The sequence below is a fragment of the Parasteatoda tepidariorum genome, chromosome 9, assembly GCF_043381705.1.
Source record: "Parasteatoda tepidariorum isolate YZ-2023 chromosome 9, CAS_Ptep_4.0, whole genome shotgun sequence".
Taxonomy (NCBI): Eukaryota; Metazoa; Arthropoda; class Arachnida; order Araneae; family Theridiidae; genus Parasteatoda; species Parasteatoda tepidariorum.
In genome coordinates this window covers 50939765-50956807 of record NC_092212.1, presented here as the reverse complement: position 1 = coordinate 50956807, position 17043 = coordinate 50939765, and the positions used below count along the sequence as shown (strand labels likewise).

Sequence of the window (17043 nt, the reverse complement as noted above, 5' to 3'; positions counted from 1 at the left end):
GAAGGCGGAATTCTATGATGAGGCGATAAACAATGTGGATAGCGAAGCGGTGTGTTCGTTCTGGCAAACAAACTGGCTGCTGAAGCCAACTAGTTACTAATCGAATAAAATGTAATATTTTAAAGATGTTTTAATTGCTTCAATACATATCTTGAATCAAATGCATTTTTGGAATCGTGTGCAGAGACAGCAAAACATGTGGTCCCTGATTTCTATACTCTGTTGCAGGGGGAAAAAAACTATTATCCCTATGAAGAGAGCCTGTTTGCATCTAAGTGCATGCTAAATTGATGCCAAGCTCCAACAAATATCAACATCACCAATTCCTGAAACAATGTAGCACAACAATTATTTTTTTTTTTTTTGCTTATAAAAAACAGCACAAACTAAATTTCTGTTCAACAAGTTTATTAAAAGCTTTTATATTGTTTTGAAAGCATTATTATATAATTTGATTGCTAATTAAAACTGAATTTTATGCAATTGCGAATGATTACCTAAAATCCTATATCACAATGGTCTTAACTTGCAATAGAGTATAGCCAAAAAACAATTTTAATTTACTCTTACAAAATTCCAAATTATGAAAAAGACTTATTTCTATTAAATAATTGGTAACTTTCATTAAATTAAATATTTTTAAAACAAAGTAATTTATAGTCACTCAAAAATAATACATATTATTCAATTATTTCAGTTGAAACAGAATTAAAATCTTTGAACGGTATAATGCAATTAAAAAATAAGTGTGCTACTTTTTTTTTATAATGCAAAATTTAATCAATAAGTTTCAAAATTAAAAAAGAGCTCCATTTATTCTACTATCACACTCTTAATTTTTATAGGAATAATTTTTTAAACTACTTAGCATAATAATTTTCCTTCATTAAAAATTCATTTCGATTAAACCAGACTTCTACCATTAATATAAATTAGGTTTTAAAATCTGTACGATAGATAAAAAAGATTGAGGAATTAAGTTGTTTTATTTTTATGATTAAAAAGGTTTTTTTCCCCCTTCATTTATCACTGAGGCTCTAATTTACATATTTCTTCATTATACATACCAGCCAACAATGGAGAAATAAAATAACAGATATCACTAGCAACATTTTTAGGCTAAGAGTTAAGTTTTGATACATCATGCAAGTCAAAAAGAGAAATTCAAAATTAGAAATAATATAAGCATTTATATTTAGCAAAGTGGAAAATATGAATATAAATCATAATCTAAAAAAGATTTTTTTAAACCATTATTTATAATTACTTAAACTACTTTATTTCATGACTGCCGACCCAATTTTTTGGCTTTCTCGCTAATACTAATGTTCAACTCCTTAGCCTTTTAATTTTAAACCATATTCAGAAGACAAGGGAAATCCTGGATCAAGACTAACCTGCATTGTTAGCCTCACGGCAAAAGAACTCTAACCAATGATCCATTGAAAATATTTTGTGCCAGCATTGTGGTGGGTCCAAACCTGGTGTGGAATTCGAACCCGGGTCATCTCATTGGGGCGGGGGGCATTAATAGCACTATCTGTTGAGCAATAAGAGAAGTATTTTTTTCATCAGTAAATATTTTATCACCAATTTTTTTGTAAAAAATTTCTTCAACAAATATGGAGAAATTTGAAAATATATGGGTAAACACGAGATAGTCGTCAAATACAGGAGTCATCGTTACAAAACAGGAGACTTGGGAGGTATGATTATAGTGACAGTATCACAGTTGAACTTATAAGCATTTGCTCAAATTTAAAGCAATCCTGGGGAAAAAATTTATTTGCTGCAAAGACATGTGCAAATGACAAGATTTTCGTACGTCAAAATTTAAAAATTATTTTCATATATCTTGTTGAATAAATTATTGCTAACCCTATTTTCAGCATATGTTACACTTTTCTATTGAAATTGAAAACCTGTTTTCCAATTTATTTCAGCTTAAAAAATTAAATTATAAGCAAATTTTATTTTTTTCTCACCCAATATGCATTGAATTGAACTATTAAGGTTACATTTTTATAATGATAAAATCTTTAAAGACAGTAATTCTACAATTTTGCAAGCTCTAACAATACAGCGTCAAAGTAACTTGTAAAATTCTTAAATGTTATATTCCAAACGGTTTTTTATATTTTTTTCACAATTGTGCCTTTTTCATAATCGGTGTATATATGAGCAAAATTTAACTTGATACTTATGAACTATCAACTGTAATAAAATTATCAAATTCGATAAAAAACAAATGAGATGCTGCCTTTGTACTCTGTATAGTTTATTCTGTACAGTTTTATTTCAGGTTCCTTTTCTAATTGCTATTCTCCAGCAAAGTAATTCAGCACCTAAATATAATTATGTTTTTTAGAGAAAAAACTAACAATTACCTTCAGTTCACAACAGTGAAAGTTCCTAAATGGTACTTAATACTGTGTTATATATTATCATGATAAAATTTCATAGTTTAGAAATGTATTGTAATAGATTTTAACAGAATAAAATTACACCACATTGCACATGAAGCCTATAAGAAGTAAAATAATTTGATACCATTATCTTAATATGTTAGTATTGTAACACATAATTAATTTGATTTTTAAGTCTCTATGACACTGATGTTTCATAACAGTAACAGTAAGATATCTTTTTTAATCAAAACGTTTTATTAACAAAACAAATTTAAAATTCTTTTACAGATTCTTGAAAATGTCTTCTATGTTATATACAATGTCTTCTTTACAGGATATACCCACAGCCAAATCTCTTTTATCTGGCATCAAAAACAACTACTAAGCAGAAGTTAAGGATAACAAGTAAAGTAATCTAAATGTTGAACAATTTAAATAAATCCTAAAAAAACAATTTATAAGCCACAAATAGGTATTCTAAAAACAATGAAATTTTCAGAAGTCTATCAATAAATACCAAAGGTTATTAATTAAAATATAAGAAAATTTAAAATTAATTTATGTTTAAGAATAAGTGTTTTTCAATTATTCTTATTAGTTACTTCACTTCTCGCCCTTGTGAGAAATATATTGCGATTATAATACTTAATTCTTTTCTATTACAAAAGGTGGTAAATTATTTTAAAATTATAAGTACTGCATATATATACACATACATGGTCAAATCACCATATTAGGGACCCAGAAGGAGACACTAAGAGTTTAGTGATATTGAAAAATGATTTTTTTTAAAACAATTCAGTAAAAGTAATAAAACTTGTATTTACATTTCAAATTTTGCATAGCATGAACTTACAACATTTATTTCAAACAATTTGCCAAATGCTAACCATAAATGCACTGCAAAATTGTCAAGCCAATTTGCAAGAGCTTACAGAATTTGCTATGACTTTCTGTCAGAGGCCTCAATAGGTAAAAAATCTACAAAATAATCTACTGAGGAAAAACAGAATATTCATACTTTTATTTAAAGCTATTTGATTTCATACTTTCATAAAAATTTAGAGATATTATAGGGAGAGAGGGAAATATGAAATTTAATTTGGCTTATATGAAGGTAAAAAAGCATTTTGTTAATAAAAGTAAAAGGATACATCTTTTTGTTCTTTTCTTATACATAATCCTGTAGCCACATTCTCTGCATCTGATTGGATCCTTTGCTTTAATTTCATTTTCATGATGACACTCTAGAAAAGATAATTTCAAAAGTTTACTAAATAGAAACATATATTTCTTTAAAACAAAGTAATAATTACTCCAAGTCATTTATTAAATGCTTTCAACATAGACTATTTTTTGTTTCGTGGATTTCATATACCCTCACAATAATTTGATTGATAAAGGTATAAAACCTAGGATTAACACCAATGAAAATTCAGTGGTCCCAAGGGTATTGGGTGCTTCAATACCTTGTAACCTAAAGTCTAGATTCTACATATAGACTAAGAATAAAAATTTGCACAGCTATTATTAGAAGAAAGAAATATTATTATTACCACCACAAATATAAATCATTGGAGTCTTCACATCTTTTGCCGCGTTATCCATTTCCAAGATAGAAACAGAACAGTACTTCAAACACTAAATTTGATATATAATATTTTAAATAAAGTCCGTTAAATAAAATATTATAGACAAGACATTCAATTAAACTTTACGTGATAATCTTAAAAAGGTTTACAAGATTTGCTTTAAGGTTGATTTGCTTATGACTCTCTATTTTTGCCCAGGTTGAAAACAGACACAAAGCACAAGTGATAAAACTTGAGCCTATAGGCTTTATTCTCCATAATATTTGGTAGAAGGACAATACATATGAAACCCACTCATATTGTTCGCAACCGTGCTCTTTCTTATGCTGGTGGTAAACAAAAACACGCATGTTGAAATTTGTTAATAAAGATGTACTAATCCAAGTTGTTTCAGTATTTTATTGTTAGTTTGATTAATCGCCTTGCCAAAATTCAGGTATGAAGAATAAAAAAGGAAATCGAAGAGCCTCTAAAGGTAAAGGGAAGGTATTAAAAAAAGGACAAAGCTCCAGTTCTAATCCGGAATGCACAAAACATCGTTCTGCAGCAAAAAAGCGGGCCTTCTTTGGAAATCCTGGTAAATTTTATGATAGTTTAAATTTTCTTACTTCAATGAGCAACATTTTATAATGTTTAATTCTTTTTCAGGAAATAGTAATCTCACTGTTGCTCAATTGCAGCAACACGATAAACTAACAACTGATGATATTTTAGAAGATGATGCGATGAGCATAGGTGTCGGAACAGCTCTAACAGGATTCACAAATTGTACACTTCCAACATTCAGCAGGTGTGTTTTAAAGTTTATGCTTGTTAATTTTTTTCCTTCTACCCAGTCAATGGGTTTTTCAAAATTTAGTATTTAATTGATGCAACATTTAAAGTGTGTTATATTTTTGCATCAGTGATTCCGCCAGACTTTAAGGGAAGATTTCCGTATCATGATCTGCGGCAGAATATTCGCCCTCGGCAACTTCTGCGCATAAGCCTATGAGGAACTTAAGAAAAAGAAAAAAACTATCACAGAAGTGGACCAATTGAAAGGGTATAGCCACCCCCTGACAAGCATCTACATGTGGCAGTCTGGTGATTTTAGTTGAAGCTGCAGATCACAATATGGAAATATCTCCGACTTTAGAAATTATAGATTCCCAGGATTTCCACACTTAAAGGTCCATATTTACTTTTTTAAAATACGAATTCTCCAATATTATTCTTCTGAAATATGAATTCTTGACCCAGTTTCAATTTTAAGCATCTATTTATAATTCTTCTATCTGTCGCCCGACAAAACAAGGAGCTAATAAGAATTGTTGTATTTGAATAATCAAGGTTTTTAAATAGGACTGATCAAACACTTGTATCAAAGAAAAGCAACAATGTACTTTGATTCTCAGAATTCTAATTTTTCCTTCAATTATTATTAAAGAAAACAAATTTTTGCTTATAAAGTTTTTGTGAGAATTTTGCCTACATAAATCTGTTGGCAGGTAATCCCCCCCCCCCTACCGTATTGGAGAATGCAAGTCATGACTCACTTTTCGCTTCACCTCTACAATTTGTGAAGTGTTTGACCTGTTATTGTACATAGTAAGTGGAATCACTATATAGTTTGTCTACAGAAAGAACTCCTCTAGCCATTTGACTGGACCCGTAGCGGGCACTATGGAAAGGAAATATAAATATTTCAAATAGGGGTGTAGGGTCACTGTTTAAGACAGGCTTTGGATCAAATTGGCGAGAAAAGAGAAAGGGAATATTCTTCTAGTCCTAGAGTGAAGAGAAGCAACCCTCCCTGAAACATACTATTCTTGATTCCATAGCAGTAGATGGTCTCAGATTTTGTGGCTGGGGAAGTTCTTTCGATAGACAAACTATACTTCATTATTCTGTTAGTTAATAATATTTATTTACTGGTATAGTCTGGGTCGGTCCATGACCTTCTTAATAATTCTACTCCCAAGCTCCCTGTTTGGCATTTTCGCTTTCCAATTTTTTATTCTCAATGTCCTAAAGTCTCTTTCAACTCTCATCTATTCATCTCTTTCTCATCTGCCTAATTTTCATCGACCATGGTATTGGTTATTAAAGATCTTTTTGTGCATCAGTTATCATACATTCACTATATGTGTTTTCCAACCATTGGATTATATTTGATTACAGTGGAACCCCGATTTTACGTTGTCCGTTTCGTACGTTATCCCGCTTCTTGCGTCATTTTCTGCTGATCCGTGAAAATTGCCTATACTGATAATGTTTAAAAATCCCGGATTTTGCGTTACCCCTTTTATGAAAATCCCGCTTGATGCGTTTTTCTACCAACAGATCAGATTAATTTTTTTAATTCTACAACTCTCACACAAACTTTTTTCTAGTTTTTTGAACAAGAAAAACTTGCTTTTCAGCTGTATGGAGCAATTCTTGCATTCTTTCTGTTCCATTTGTCAATAGGAGGGTGGGTAACAAGCATAAAAACTACAAAGCATAAAAACTCTAAAACAATTTTTACTTGCAAATGTAATTCAAGAAGCAAATTTGCAAAAAAATGTTAGTATTGAACGAGTTGTAGATGAAATTGTAGCTAAAAACAAAGAGGAAGTGAAGATTACTAATCTTTTCCATTAATTTAACTGGTAGGTGTCAATTTTTAAAAATATGCATAGATTTTTCTTAATCCCGATNATGTATTAATCCAAGTTGTTCCAGTATTTTATTGTTAGTTTAATTAATCGCCTTGCCAAAATTCAGGTATGAAGAATAAAAAAGGAAATCGAAGAGCCTCTAAAGGTAAAGGGAAGGTATTAAAAAAAGGACAAAGCTCCAGTTCTAATCCGGAATGCACAAAACATCGTTCTGCAGCAAAAAAGCGGGCCTTCTTTGGAAATCCTGGTAAATTTTATGATAGTTTAAATTTTCTTACTTCAATGAGCAACATTTTATAATGTTTAATTCTTTTTCAGGAAATAGTAATCTCACTGTTGCTCAATTGCAGCAACACGATAAACTAACAACTGATGATATTTTAGAAGATGATGCGATGAGCATAGGTGTCGGAACAGCTCTAACAGGATTCACAAATTGTACACTTCCAACATTCAGCAGGTAAGTTTATGCTTGTTAATTTTTTACCATCTACGCAGTCAACGGGTTTTTCAAAATTTAGTATTTAATTGATGCAACATTTAAAGTGTGTTATATTTTTGCATTAGTGATTCCGTCAGACTTTAAGGGAAGATTTCCGTATCATATCATGATCTGCGGAAGAATATTCGCCCTGGGCAATTTCTGCGCAAAACCCTACGTGGAACTTAAGAAGAAAAAAAAAAGAAAGAAAAAAACTATCACAGAAGTGGACCAATTGAAAGGAGAATGGAAATATCTCTGACTTTAGAAATTATAGATTTCCGGGATTTCCACACTTGAAGGTCCATATTTACTTTTTTAAGATATGAATATTATTCTTTTGAAAAGTGAATTCTTGACCCAGTTTCAATTTTTAAGTATCTATTTATAATTCTTCTATCTATTGCCCAACAAAACAAGGAGCTAATGAGAGTTGTTGTATTTGAATAATCAAGGTTTTTAAATAGGACTGATCAAACACTTGTATCAAGGAAAAGCAACAATGTGCTTTGATTCTCAGAATTCTAATTTTTCCTTCAGTTATTATTAAAGAAAACAAATTTTTGCTTACAAAGTGTTTGTGAGAATTTTGCCTACATAAACCTGTTGGCAGGTATTTTCCCCCTTCCCCCTGTATTGCAGAATACAAGTCATGACTCACTTTTCGCTTCACCTCTACAATTTGTGAAGTATTTGACCTGTTATTGCACATAGTAAGTGGAATCACTGTATAGTTTGTTTATAGAAATAATTCCTCTAGCCATTCGTCTGGACCCGTAGCGGGTACTATGGAAAGGGAATACAAATATTTAAAATAGGGGTGTAGGTTCACTGTTTAGGTCAGGCTTTGGATCAAGTTGGCGAGAAAAGAGAAAGGGAATATTTTTCTTCGATCTATTGTGTTAGTCCTATAGTGAAGAGAAGCAACCCTCCCTGAAACGTACTATTCTTGTTTCCATAGCAGTAGATGGTCTTAGACTTTGTGGCTGGGGAAGTTCTTTCTATAGACAAACTATACTTCATTATTCTGTTATTATATATTTATTTACTGGCATAGTCTGGGTTGGTCCATGACCTTCTTAATAATTTTCCTCCCAAGCCCCCTGTTTGGCATTTTCGCTTTCTAATTTTCTATTCTCAATGTCCTAAAGTCTCTTTCAACTCTCATCTATTCATCTCTTTCTCATCTGCCCAATTTTCAATGATCATGGTATTGGTTATTAAAGATCTTTTTGTGCGTCAGTTATCATACATTCACTATATCTGTTTTCCAACCATTGGATTATATTTGATTTGATGTATAATTGATTTGAAAATTTAGATGATTTAATTATTATACATTCAATTTTACAGATTGTTAAAAAATTGGAACAGTAATTCTTTTCTCCATAAAGAAATGCTTGCGCTTCTTGAAGCCACGGCTGAAGTTATAAAGGGTGAAGGAGAAGAAGAATCAGAAGCAAAATATTTTTCAGCCTTAGTAAGAGTATATCTTTGTATATTTGTGTTATATAGAAATATATATATGTATAATCATTAAATAAATGCAGTTTTTATTTTAAGAAATTATTTAAAATCAAATTGTATAAATTTTAATTTTTAAATGATGCAATGCAATTTTTATTGTTTTAATAATTTTATCCAAGTTATTGTTATATTTAGATAATATTCTTTATATAAAGAGTAACACATGGGATTTTAATGCTTAAAATTAATTATTAGATGTTTTATTTTGTAATTTGTTATATTTTTGAAATGTTCTCTCATTCTGAAAGTTATCTTTAATCCTTAGAAAAAAAATAGTTCTTCGGTTATGGATTGCTAACGGGTAAATACTCCACTATTTCCGTACCATCATTTATAGCTATAACACAGGGTTCCCCCTGTAATTTAAAAGTCCTTAAAAACTGCTTAATTTTTATTTTGGGAAATAAGGGCTTTTAAAAGTGTTTAATTTAGGTTCAAGGATTTTAAAAGTACTTAAATTCTAGTAACACTGGTTGATTTAAAATTTTTTTTAGTCTTACAAAAATATTTGAAACAATAAGTCAACAAAATTTGAAACAAAAAACCATCTTTAGCTTAGAAATTGACTCTTGCTTCAAAGGTAGAGCCCTTATAGAAACAAAAAGGATGTGGGGGGGAGGACTGCAGGCATGCTCTTGCTGTTCTTTCATTAAAATCTTCTTTCTTTCACCTGGAATGAGATCCCGCTTGCATTCTGAAACAAAAGAATAAGTTGTGGGGAAAGGGGGCCAGAGATCATACTATGTCAGTAATAGCATAATTAAAAAAATTTTTTTTGGAAGGGCAAATAATTGGCACTGTTATTGTGGGTACATGTATATATTATGATAAACAACTATTTTTAAGTTTTTATTTTTAAAGTCATTAATTTTTACTTTGCTAAGGAAGAGTGGGACCCATAACATAATGGCCTGCACTAGACTAGTGTCTTGACATAAAAGTTATAGAAAATTTTTGCTAGACATTCGCTATTATAGGAAGTACAACCAAGTTATTTTTTGAATTGTATTCATGGTTAGGCTGATAAACAATGGGTTCTTCACAGTGAATTATCTAATCTAAAATGTAGATCTAATTTATGTGCTAAGATTATATCTCGATGCTCTAAAGACACTGTTTAAGAAAAGATGCAGATTAAAGTCGCATCTTATCTTAAAATTTAGTAAGTAATTTAAGTTCTAAAAATCAGTCACTAATATACTTTTTTGATGGATTTGTTTTATTGACACAATTTTAGTTTGGAAAATATATTTAAGATATTAGTCTTAACTTTGATCTTTTAATGTTATTTTTATCATTTGTGTATTTCACTATCTTTAAAAATAATTTCATGAATTAAAAAAAAAAAAAAATCTTGTACTTTAATATAAAACTGATTTATAAAAGATAAGCTAATATAAATCAAAATTAAGTAATATAAATCAGAATTAAATAATATAAATTGAAAAGTAAAAAATGTAAAGTTTTCTTTTCTACAGAAATATACACGTAATGTTTGTATCATACGCTTAGATAATCATTTTTTGACACGCACAATTTACATTGACAGGAATGTAAATGGATGTAATATTTCGATTGCATTTTCGGCAGTTATTGATATTGATTTTCACATGGTTTTTAAATGTCCCGATATATTTCAAACAATATGGAAAATTTGTATCGTGCATTTGAATATTTGCCTTTTAAGACAATGATTCTATCAAATTTCTGGCAGTTATTGGTTTGGCAGTTATTGGCTATTGATTTTTCCATGGTTTTTAAATCCGATATTCTTTATTACGACAACCTAATCTCGAAACAAAACAGGCATTTGAGTAACCCCTTTTTGAGGAGTCTGATTCGCGTGATTTCATTGTCTGTCTTTTTTTCCAGCGGCGGATTTCATGATTTTTTATGCTGATGATTATTTACAAAATGCAAGAATATTATCCATAATATTAGAACAAAAATTTATTGCATGTTCAATTTAAAAAAAATTATAATAGTTTTTTCTTTGCAAACACGGCACTTTTGTTATTTTAAATTAGTAACATATATGTTAGTTTTTATTAAAATTAGCTAGCTGTAAGATACTAGTGCTCGAGAATTTTGTCGCAAGGGCTGTGTTATTGATATCTTAGGAGTTAGTGGTACTTTCTGATGATTTCACAATTCTGATGATCACATTCTAGTGATCATAATTATGATTTCATATTTCAAAGATGTCTGGTCCCTATAGTGTGCATCTATCTTTGAATTACTAACTATTTTTGATAACATACTATCACAACTAACATAAGGTACAGAATGTATATATACTGGATATTTACATCAAGTTTGAATAGCAACAAAGAGCCATTATACTGTAACATAAACTCTAAATGACTCCATTTTCAAATTACTCCTTTCTGGGATGTGGGCTCCTGGTTGGGAAGCACTGCTTTAAATCATTTTTCTGAGGAATTTAAAGGTTTAAAATGTGTCAGAAATATGATGATGAAATGTTGCTAGAACTTTCTTTAACTAGAATGATATACTAATTTTTCTTTTCTGTAGGTTGTTTTGCTTGATGATGTTACAACAGATGAAACTTTAACTGCAATAATTTGCTTGCTGTCAATGGTTGTAAGAAAGTAAGTCTTAATTTATAAATGTTATGTTACACTACATGAAATGTCAATATTCCATTATTTCAATAAGTCAATAAATTATCTTTATTAGAATGAACTAACTAAAAAAAATGAAACCAATATTACAGATATGTTGGTTGGTTAATTAATTATTTAGTTTATTAATATTGACATGAAAAAATAAAAGTTTTCATAAAAAAACTTAATTTTTCATGTCATAATTTTTCCTCATTTTTTAAAAATATTTTTTGATTTTTTTAAATGTACATGTTTTGTAGACAGTGAAAAATGGCTACATTATTTAAAAACTTCTGTTATGCTCTTTTCAAAATGCATAAAAACTAATCAAAATCTAATTTAAATACATAGATACATAAAAATTAAGATCAAGTGCTGCAATTTATATTTTTTAATATGGTTTATTAAGGGGTTATTCACTAATTAATTTGTCTAGAGCTATAAGTTTTTGTCAATTAAATTGATGTTTTTATGGCCAGTTTTGTCTTATACGTTTTAAATACAGTAGAGCGCCGATTATCCGAACTGCTCGGGACCCAACATGGTTCGGATAATGAAAAGGAAATGGAAAGGAAAAGGATAATTGGAAAACTGTTTAAAATCTAGTGTACATGATTATTATTTATGCACTAACTTCCCTTTGCACCTTTTGTAGGCTTAGGACTGGTAGTACTATTTAAAATAGCTTTGGCGTGTTAAAAAATTTTTTTTTCTTCAATTTTTAAATATTTTTAATTAACTGTTTTTAAAACTTTTTTTTATTTTGAATTATTTTTATCATATTTTAGTTTTTTATAATTTTTTTTGTCAATTACTGATTTTACCACATTTTTCATTATTTTCCATTGAAAAAGAAATCCAGCAAAGATTTTGTTTCAAAGAAGATGCGTTTTTTTTTTAGCAGCCATATATCCCTTAATCTTTTTAAATAAAAAAAATGAACTGGATCAACATCATTTTGACGTTCTAGCCAATTCATTGCAATATCTAATGAATTGCATGCTTCTATCTTGAACTTGATCACTTACTTCTTCATCTTCGTCAGTGGAGTTCCGATTTTCATTAAAAATCAACAATTTCATCATTTTTATCCGAAAGATCTACTGGTTCAGAAACTTCAGTTTTTCTGTTAAGAATTTTATTCCAAGCACTGTAATCACTAATCATTAAACATAAGTGACAACTACCCATTCCCCAATTATAAAACTTCAGCACTTATCTATTCATAAACTCCTTCTGCATTCCAACCATTGTAGACTATCAAAATGAAGCTCGCATTCTTGGAAGATAATTTTCAGTTGTAAAAGGGTAGGTAGGTTTAAATGTATCACCATACATGTATGTATGGCTGCTATAAGAAAACTGCTAAAAAGGTTGTAAATTAAATATGGTCTTCGAATGTAGTGGATATTATTTATTCTAATTAGTTTAGAAAAATTGTCAAGATCTTAAAAAGTATTCTAAACTTTAAAAATAAAAAAACGAATTCAGACATAGTTCGGATAATAAGGGTTCGGATAATCGGTGCTCTACTGTATATATGTTAGTAGTGTTATTATGTAGTATTTCAATCTTATTAATGTTAAGCCTTTTAATATTTTATTATCTTAAAATAATTTTAACATTTTTTAAAGACTATTTCTTTCCGACTTGGTTTATTAGTCATATGTCATTTAAAATAAATGATCATTATTAGTAATATGTCATTTAAAAATATTGTTAGTTAATTGAATTTGCAGACCAAATAGTCTTTTTAATTATTTTGATATAGGTTCTTTTTATTTTGTATTTAACATGCTCATATTTGAAAGTAAAAACTTCATTTTCTTTTATGTATGCTAATTGAGGGTAAATGTAATTTTATTTTGATTTAATACAAAATCTTTAGGAATGTAATAGCTTAAAGAGATAGTAAGACAAATTATAGCTTTTTATGTATATGTGGCGATAGTATTTATTCTTATTTACATTAATGTTATAAATTTTTTTTTTTGTAGAATGAACAACTCAACTTTACTAAAGCTTCAAGAATTAAATGTTCATGAAACATTTACAAAACTGTTAATCAAGTACATGAATTCAGACCACTGTGCTTTATTGAGAAATGTAAGTCATAATTCTACTTGAAGTCCTCTGAGTATTTTGTTTTTTGTTGTAGATTTTACAATAATCCAAATTTTTTAACGTTTGTGTTATAGTTATTGAGCATAATGTATGGCTTTTTGAAAACAAGAACTGTATGGCCTGAAAAATGTGAAGAGGTTAGAGTTATTCTTGAGTTTGTTACTCATCATAAACCTAAGGTATATAATGTCTTTTCTGATTGCTCTTTATATATTTAATTTTTTATTTTATTTTAATGCTTCCGGTTTTTTTAAAAAATTTTTTGAGTAGCTTCTAATTATGACCTAGTTGTTAAAGTTTGATCATGATGCTTACTTGTCCTATATTTATTATTTTTTTTAATATCAATTGCTAACAGTTTTATTATAAGAAAGTAACAGTTTTCAGAAATGTTATTTTCTGTATTTCTTGACAAACTATATAATTTTATTGACTTGCATAAATTATTTACTTATTTTTTAATATTTATAATATATTTCCTATTTATTCATGTCAGTTTTATTGAGACAGTATAGTAATATAATGAACATATTTTTATGACTGTGTAGTAATAATTTGAATATATTATGTAAAGTGAAACCTCTAGTTTTTTGTTAAAAGAAAATAATGTGCAGTCATTTTGAGATTGCTAAATATGGGACTTAAGAAAGCTGGAAAAATTATTGGTTTGATAAATAAGCTAAATGGCAACTTGACACCTATGGTTTTGTTTGATACCATGATATTAGAATTAATGTGTCATGGTAGGTGGTGCCACAGATTTTTTTACCTTGTAGCCAAAAAAAAAAATTACTTTTATAGTTAAGTAGTTCATTTAGGTTTATATCTTGATATCTAGTATTTACTGTCTATATTTCATGAAAAATTATAAAATTACATCAAGAAAAAGGCATTTTTTTATTAATTTAGAATATAATAAATTGGGTTATTATATTATGGTGGAAAGTAATAATGTTTTTTATAATTGATTTAGGTTCGAAAAGTGTCCCATTCTATTATTCGCAAACTTTTAGATCATTGTGTTCCAGAATCTGCTTCTATTCATCCTCTTGCACCAACCATTGCTGATTTCTGCATTAAAAAGCTAGAAAGTAATCATTATTATTATTATTTGTTTCGAAATTAAAATTTTATCTATTAACTTAAAGAAGAGTGACTATCTTCTGAATTTATAATTATACATAAAATGAATCTCCAAAGACTCTGTATTTTTTATTTGAAAGTTTTATTACATTGTTATTGTGACATCCCTTTCTTTGTGAGATGGTTTTATTTCGGTACGTTCATTTAGTCACTTTAAATGATGACAAGGACTTTTTATAATATATATATTTATTTTAGGATTCTTGATTATCTATATATTTAAAATTAAATACGAAAATATACATGTGCAACATAACATACAAATTCCAGAGCTCCATTGCTTCTTCTCATCTTTACTCTCTCAGCATCCAATCTCTACTCTCTCTGCATCCAGTTTATATTATAAATCCTTTTTCTCACCAAGAAGAGTCCTTCGCTTCATCTTAATCTATCCCCCACTGTAGAGGGACACACTTCCTGTGTCGCTTAGGTCAGGTGTCAATCAAATGCGTGAGAGAGGAATCAGAATCCTGACAGTTATGGTATTTCTTTTATTTTCCATTTAAAATGTGGTTTTTATAAAATAAAAGAATTAGGTTTTTACACTGAATTAGTTTTGTAACTTAAAGAGGTGTAAACTTTATTGATAAGATTTTAATGCATGTAAAAGGAATTGTTCTCCTAGAGATAATATCGACAATTTTTATATTAAACCTGTGCTAACATATTTACTGAAAATAAATAGATATGGGCATTCTTTAGCTTAATATACTTGTTATTGTGGATAATAAAAATTTATTATTAGGGCTTAAATTTTGATGTCTTTTGTATTTTTAGAGATTTTTGAATATTTTTAAGATTTTAGGATTTTTTTTTTCATTTTGTGAAATTATATTTCAATAAAAATTTTTTTTGATACTGCGTTATTTTTTTTTATATGAGACTTCTTTATTGTCATTTTTTATAATTATACTAAATGCGTCTTAAAAACCTTGTTTCACCCATTTAACATTTTTTTACAGAAACTTTTTTGATAATGCATCTGAATTTCTCTTGTCTTTTTAATATAATTATGTGTATATTTAAGGAGCTAATATTGTGCATTGAATTCTCTATACTTAAAGAATATGAACACTCTTTTTTTTGTTAAATGCCAATGTATGTTTGTTAAATGCAAAAGTAATATTAAAGTAATAAATAATACTTTTGTTTATTCATGTCAAATTATTGCAGAGTAATTTCATTATTGTGTTGTGTATGTAATCATATATGCATTGATTTATCTATACTTAATAATATATAACTGTTTATAATAAAATTGACTGAAGAATTGTAATGAAACTTATTATGTCAAGGGATTAAACAGACAATGAGATGTTTTACCTAAAATGTGTTTTGTAAACATATATATGTAAGAACTTGGTTTAAGTTCAATTTTTTAGCTAGATTAAAAATTTTTTCAGGCAATTCTCCAAATTCAAAGGAAACTTTTTATATTCTTGCTGTCTTACATGGAATTCTTGGATTGTTTTCAAAACCAGATATAAAAAAAACATGTGAAACCATAATCAAAGTTATGACTCTTAGCAATGCTGTAAGTATTATTATTTGCGGTTATCTTCATTGATCATTTTTCAAGTTCTTATAAGGTACCTTTGATTTTGTGGAATTCATTAGTATTATTAAATTGTCTTAAATATAGTTGTTCATTATTTCATTGTTGTTATTGGAATTGCGTTGTTGCCAGTCTACAGCTGTTTTGGCGAATTTTCGTTGTTGCTAATTTTGCATATAATTATAGAGATTTCATGTTTTAAACATGTAATTGCTGAGATAGAAAATAAATAAATAAGTAAAATGGTAAGTAGGGTGAATAATAATGTAGAGTAGGTACTACTGGAAGTGGATATTTGGCATAGTGGTGATGAATGCAACAGATTTATAATTGCATAGATGGAAAAATGATGCAATTAGTATGAGGAATGTGGTAAGAGAAAGCATAATTTTTAATTTATTTTCATAAAAATGAATTTAGTGTTTCTTTTTATTTTATTGCGTATTTACCATTGTCACTGACCTAATGTGAAATACCCAGTTCCAAAAAGCCGGTTTGGAAATATTGACCATGAGTCGATAAATGTATTCTTCATTATTTTTTTTAACTGACTTTTTTTCTAATTGACTTGTATTGATGAGCAAAAGGATCTTAGTTTTATGAATTTATGTATTTTATTATTATGAATATCATAAAACCACATGCGAACATAGAAATATTACTGAAATTCAATAAGAAATACTTTTATTGCACGCTATTATTTAACACTTTTATTTTACACAACAATCAAGTGGATTATGCTAACAATATCATCATCCATTATTCTCATCCATTCATAACATTCTCATCCTTTTTCACATTTTTAATCTCTTTTTTTTTCCTTCTTTGTACCATATTATCGATAACTTGAACCATTGAGAAGAATTTTTAAAAAAAAAAAAACTTTCAAAGAAATTGTATAAAATTAACTTTTCAGTTCAGATAAACGTAAATCAACACATTCC

At 28.5% G+C, this 17043-nt stretch overlaps 1 protein-coding gene across 1 annotated transcript in view; it reads left to right on the top strand.

Annotated features, from left to right (window-relative positions):
- Positions 1-6688: 6688 nt before the first annotated feature.
- LOC107451191 (RRP12-like protein) overlaps positions 6689-17043 on the top strand; it is a 43022-nt gene continuing 32667 nt past the window's right edge. Inside the window, exons 1-8 of the mRNA XM_043051660.2 lie at positions 6689-6889; positions 6961-7102; positions 8477-8603; positions 11186-11262; positions 13275-13383; positions 13476-13580; positions 14375-14492; positions 15948-16078. Coding sequence (XP_042907594.1) covers positions 6751-6889; positions 6961-7102; positions 8477-8603; positions 11186-11262; positions 13275-13383; positions 13476-13580; positions 14375-14492; positions 15948-16078 — 948 coding nt within the window. The 5' untranslated portion in view covers positions 6689-6750. The remainder of the gene's footprint in view (positions 6890-6960; positions 7103-8476; positions 8604-11185; positions 11263-13274; positions 13384-13475; positions 13581-14374; positions 14493-15947; positions 16079-17043) is intronic.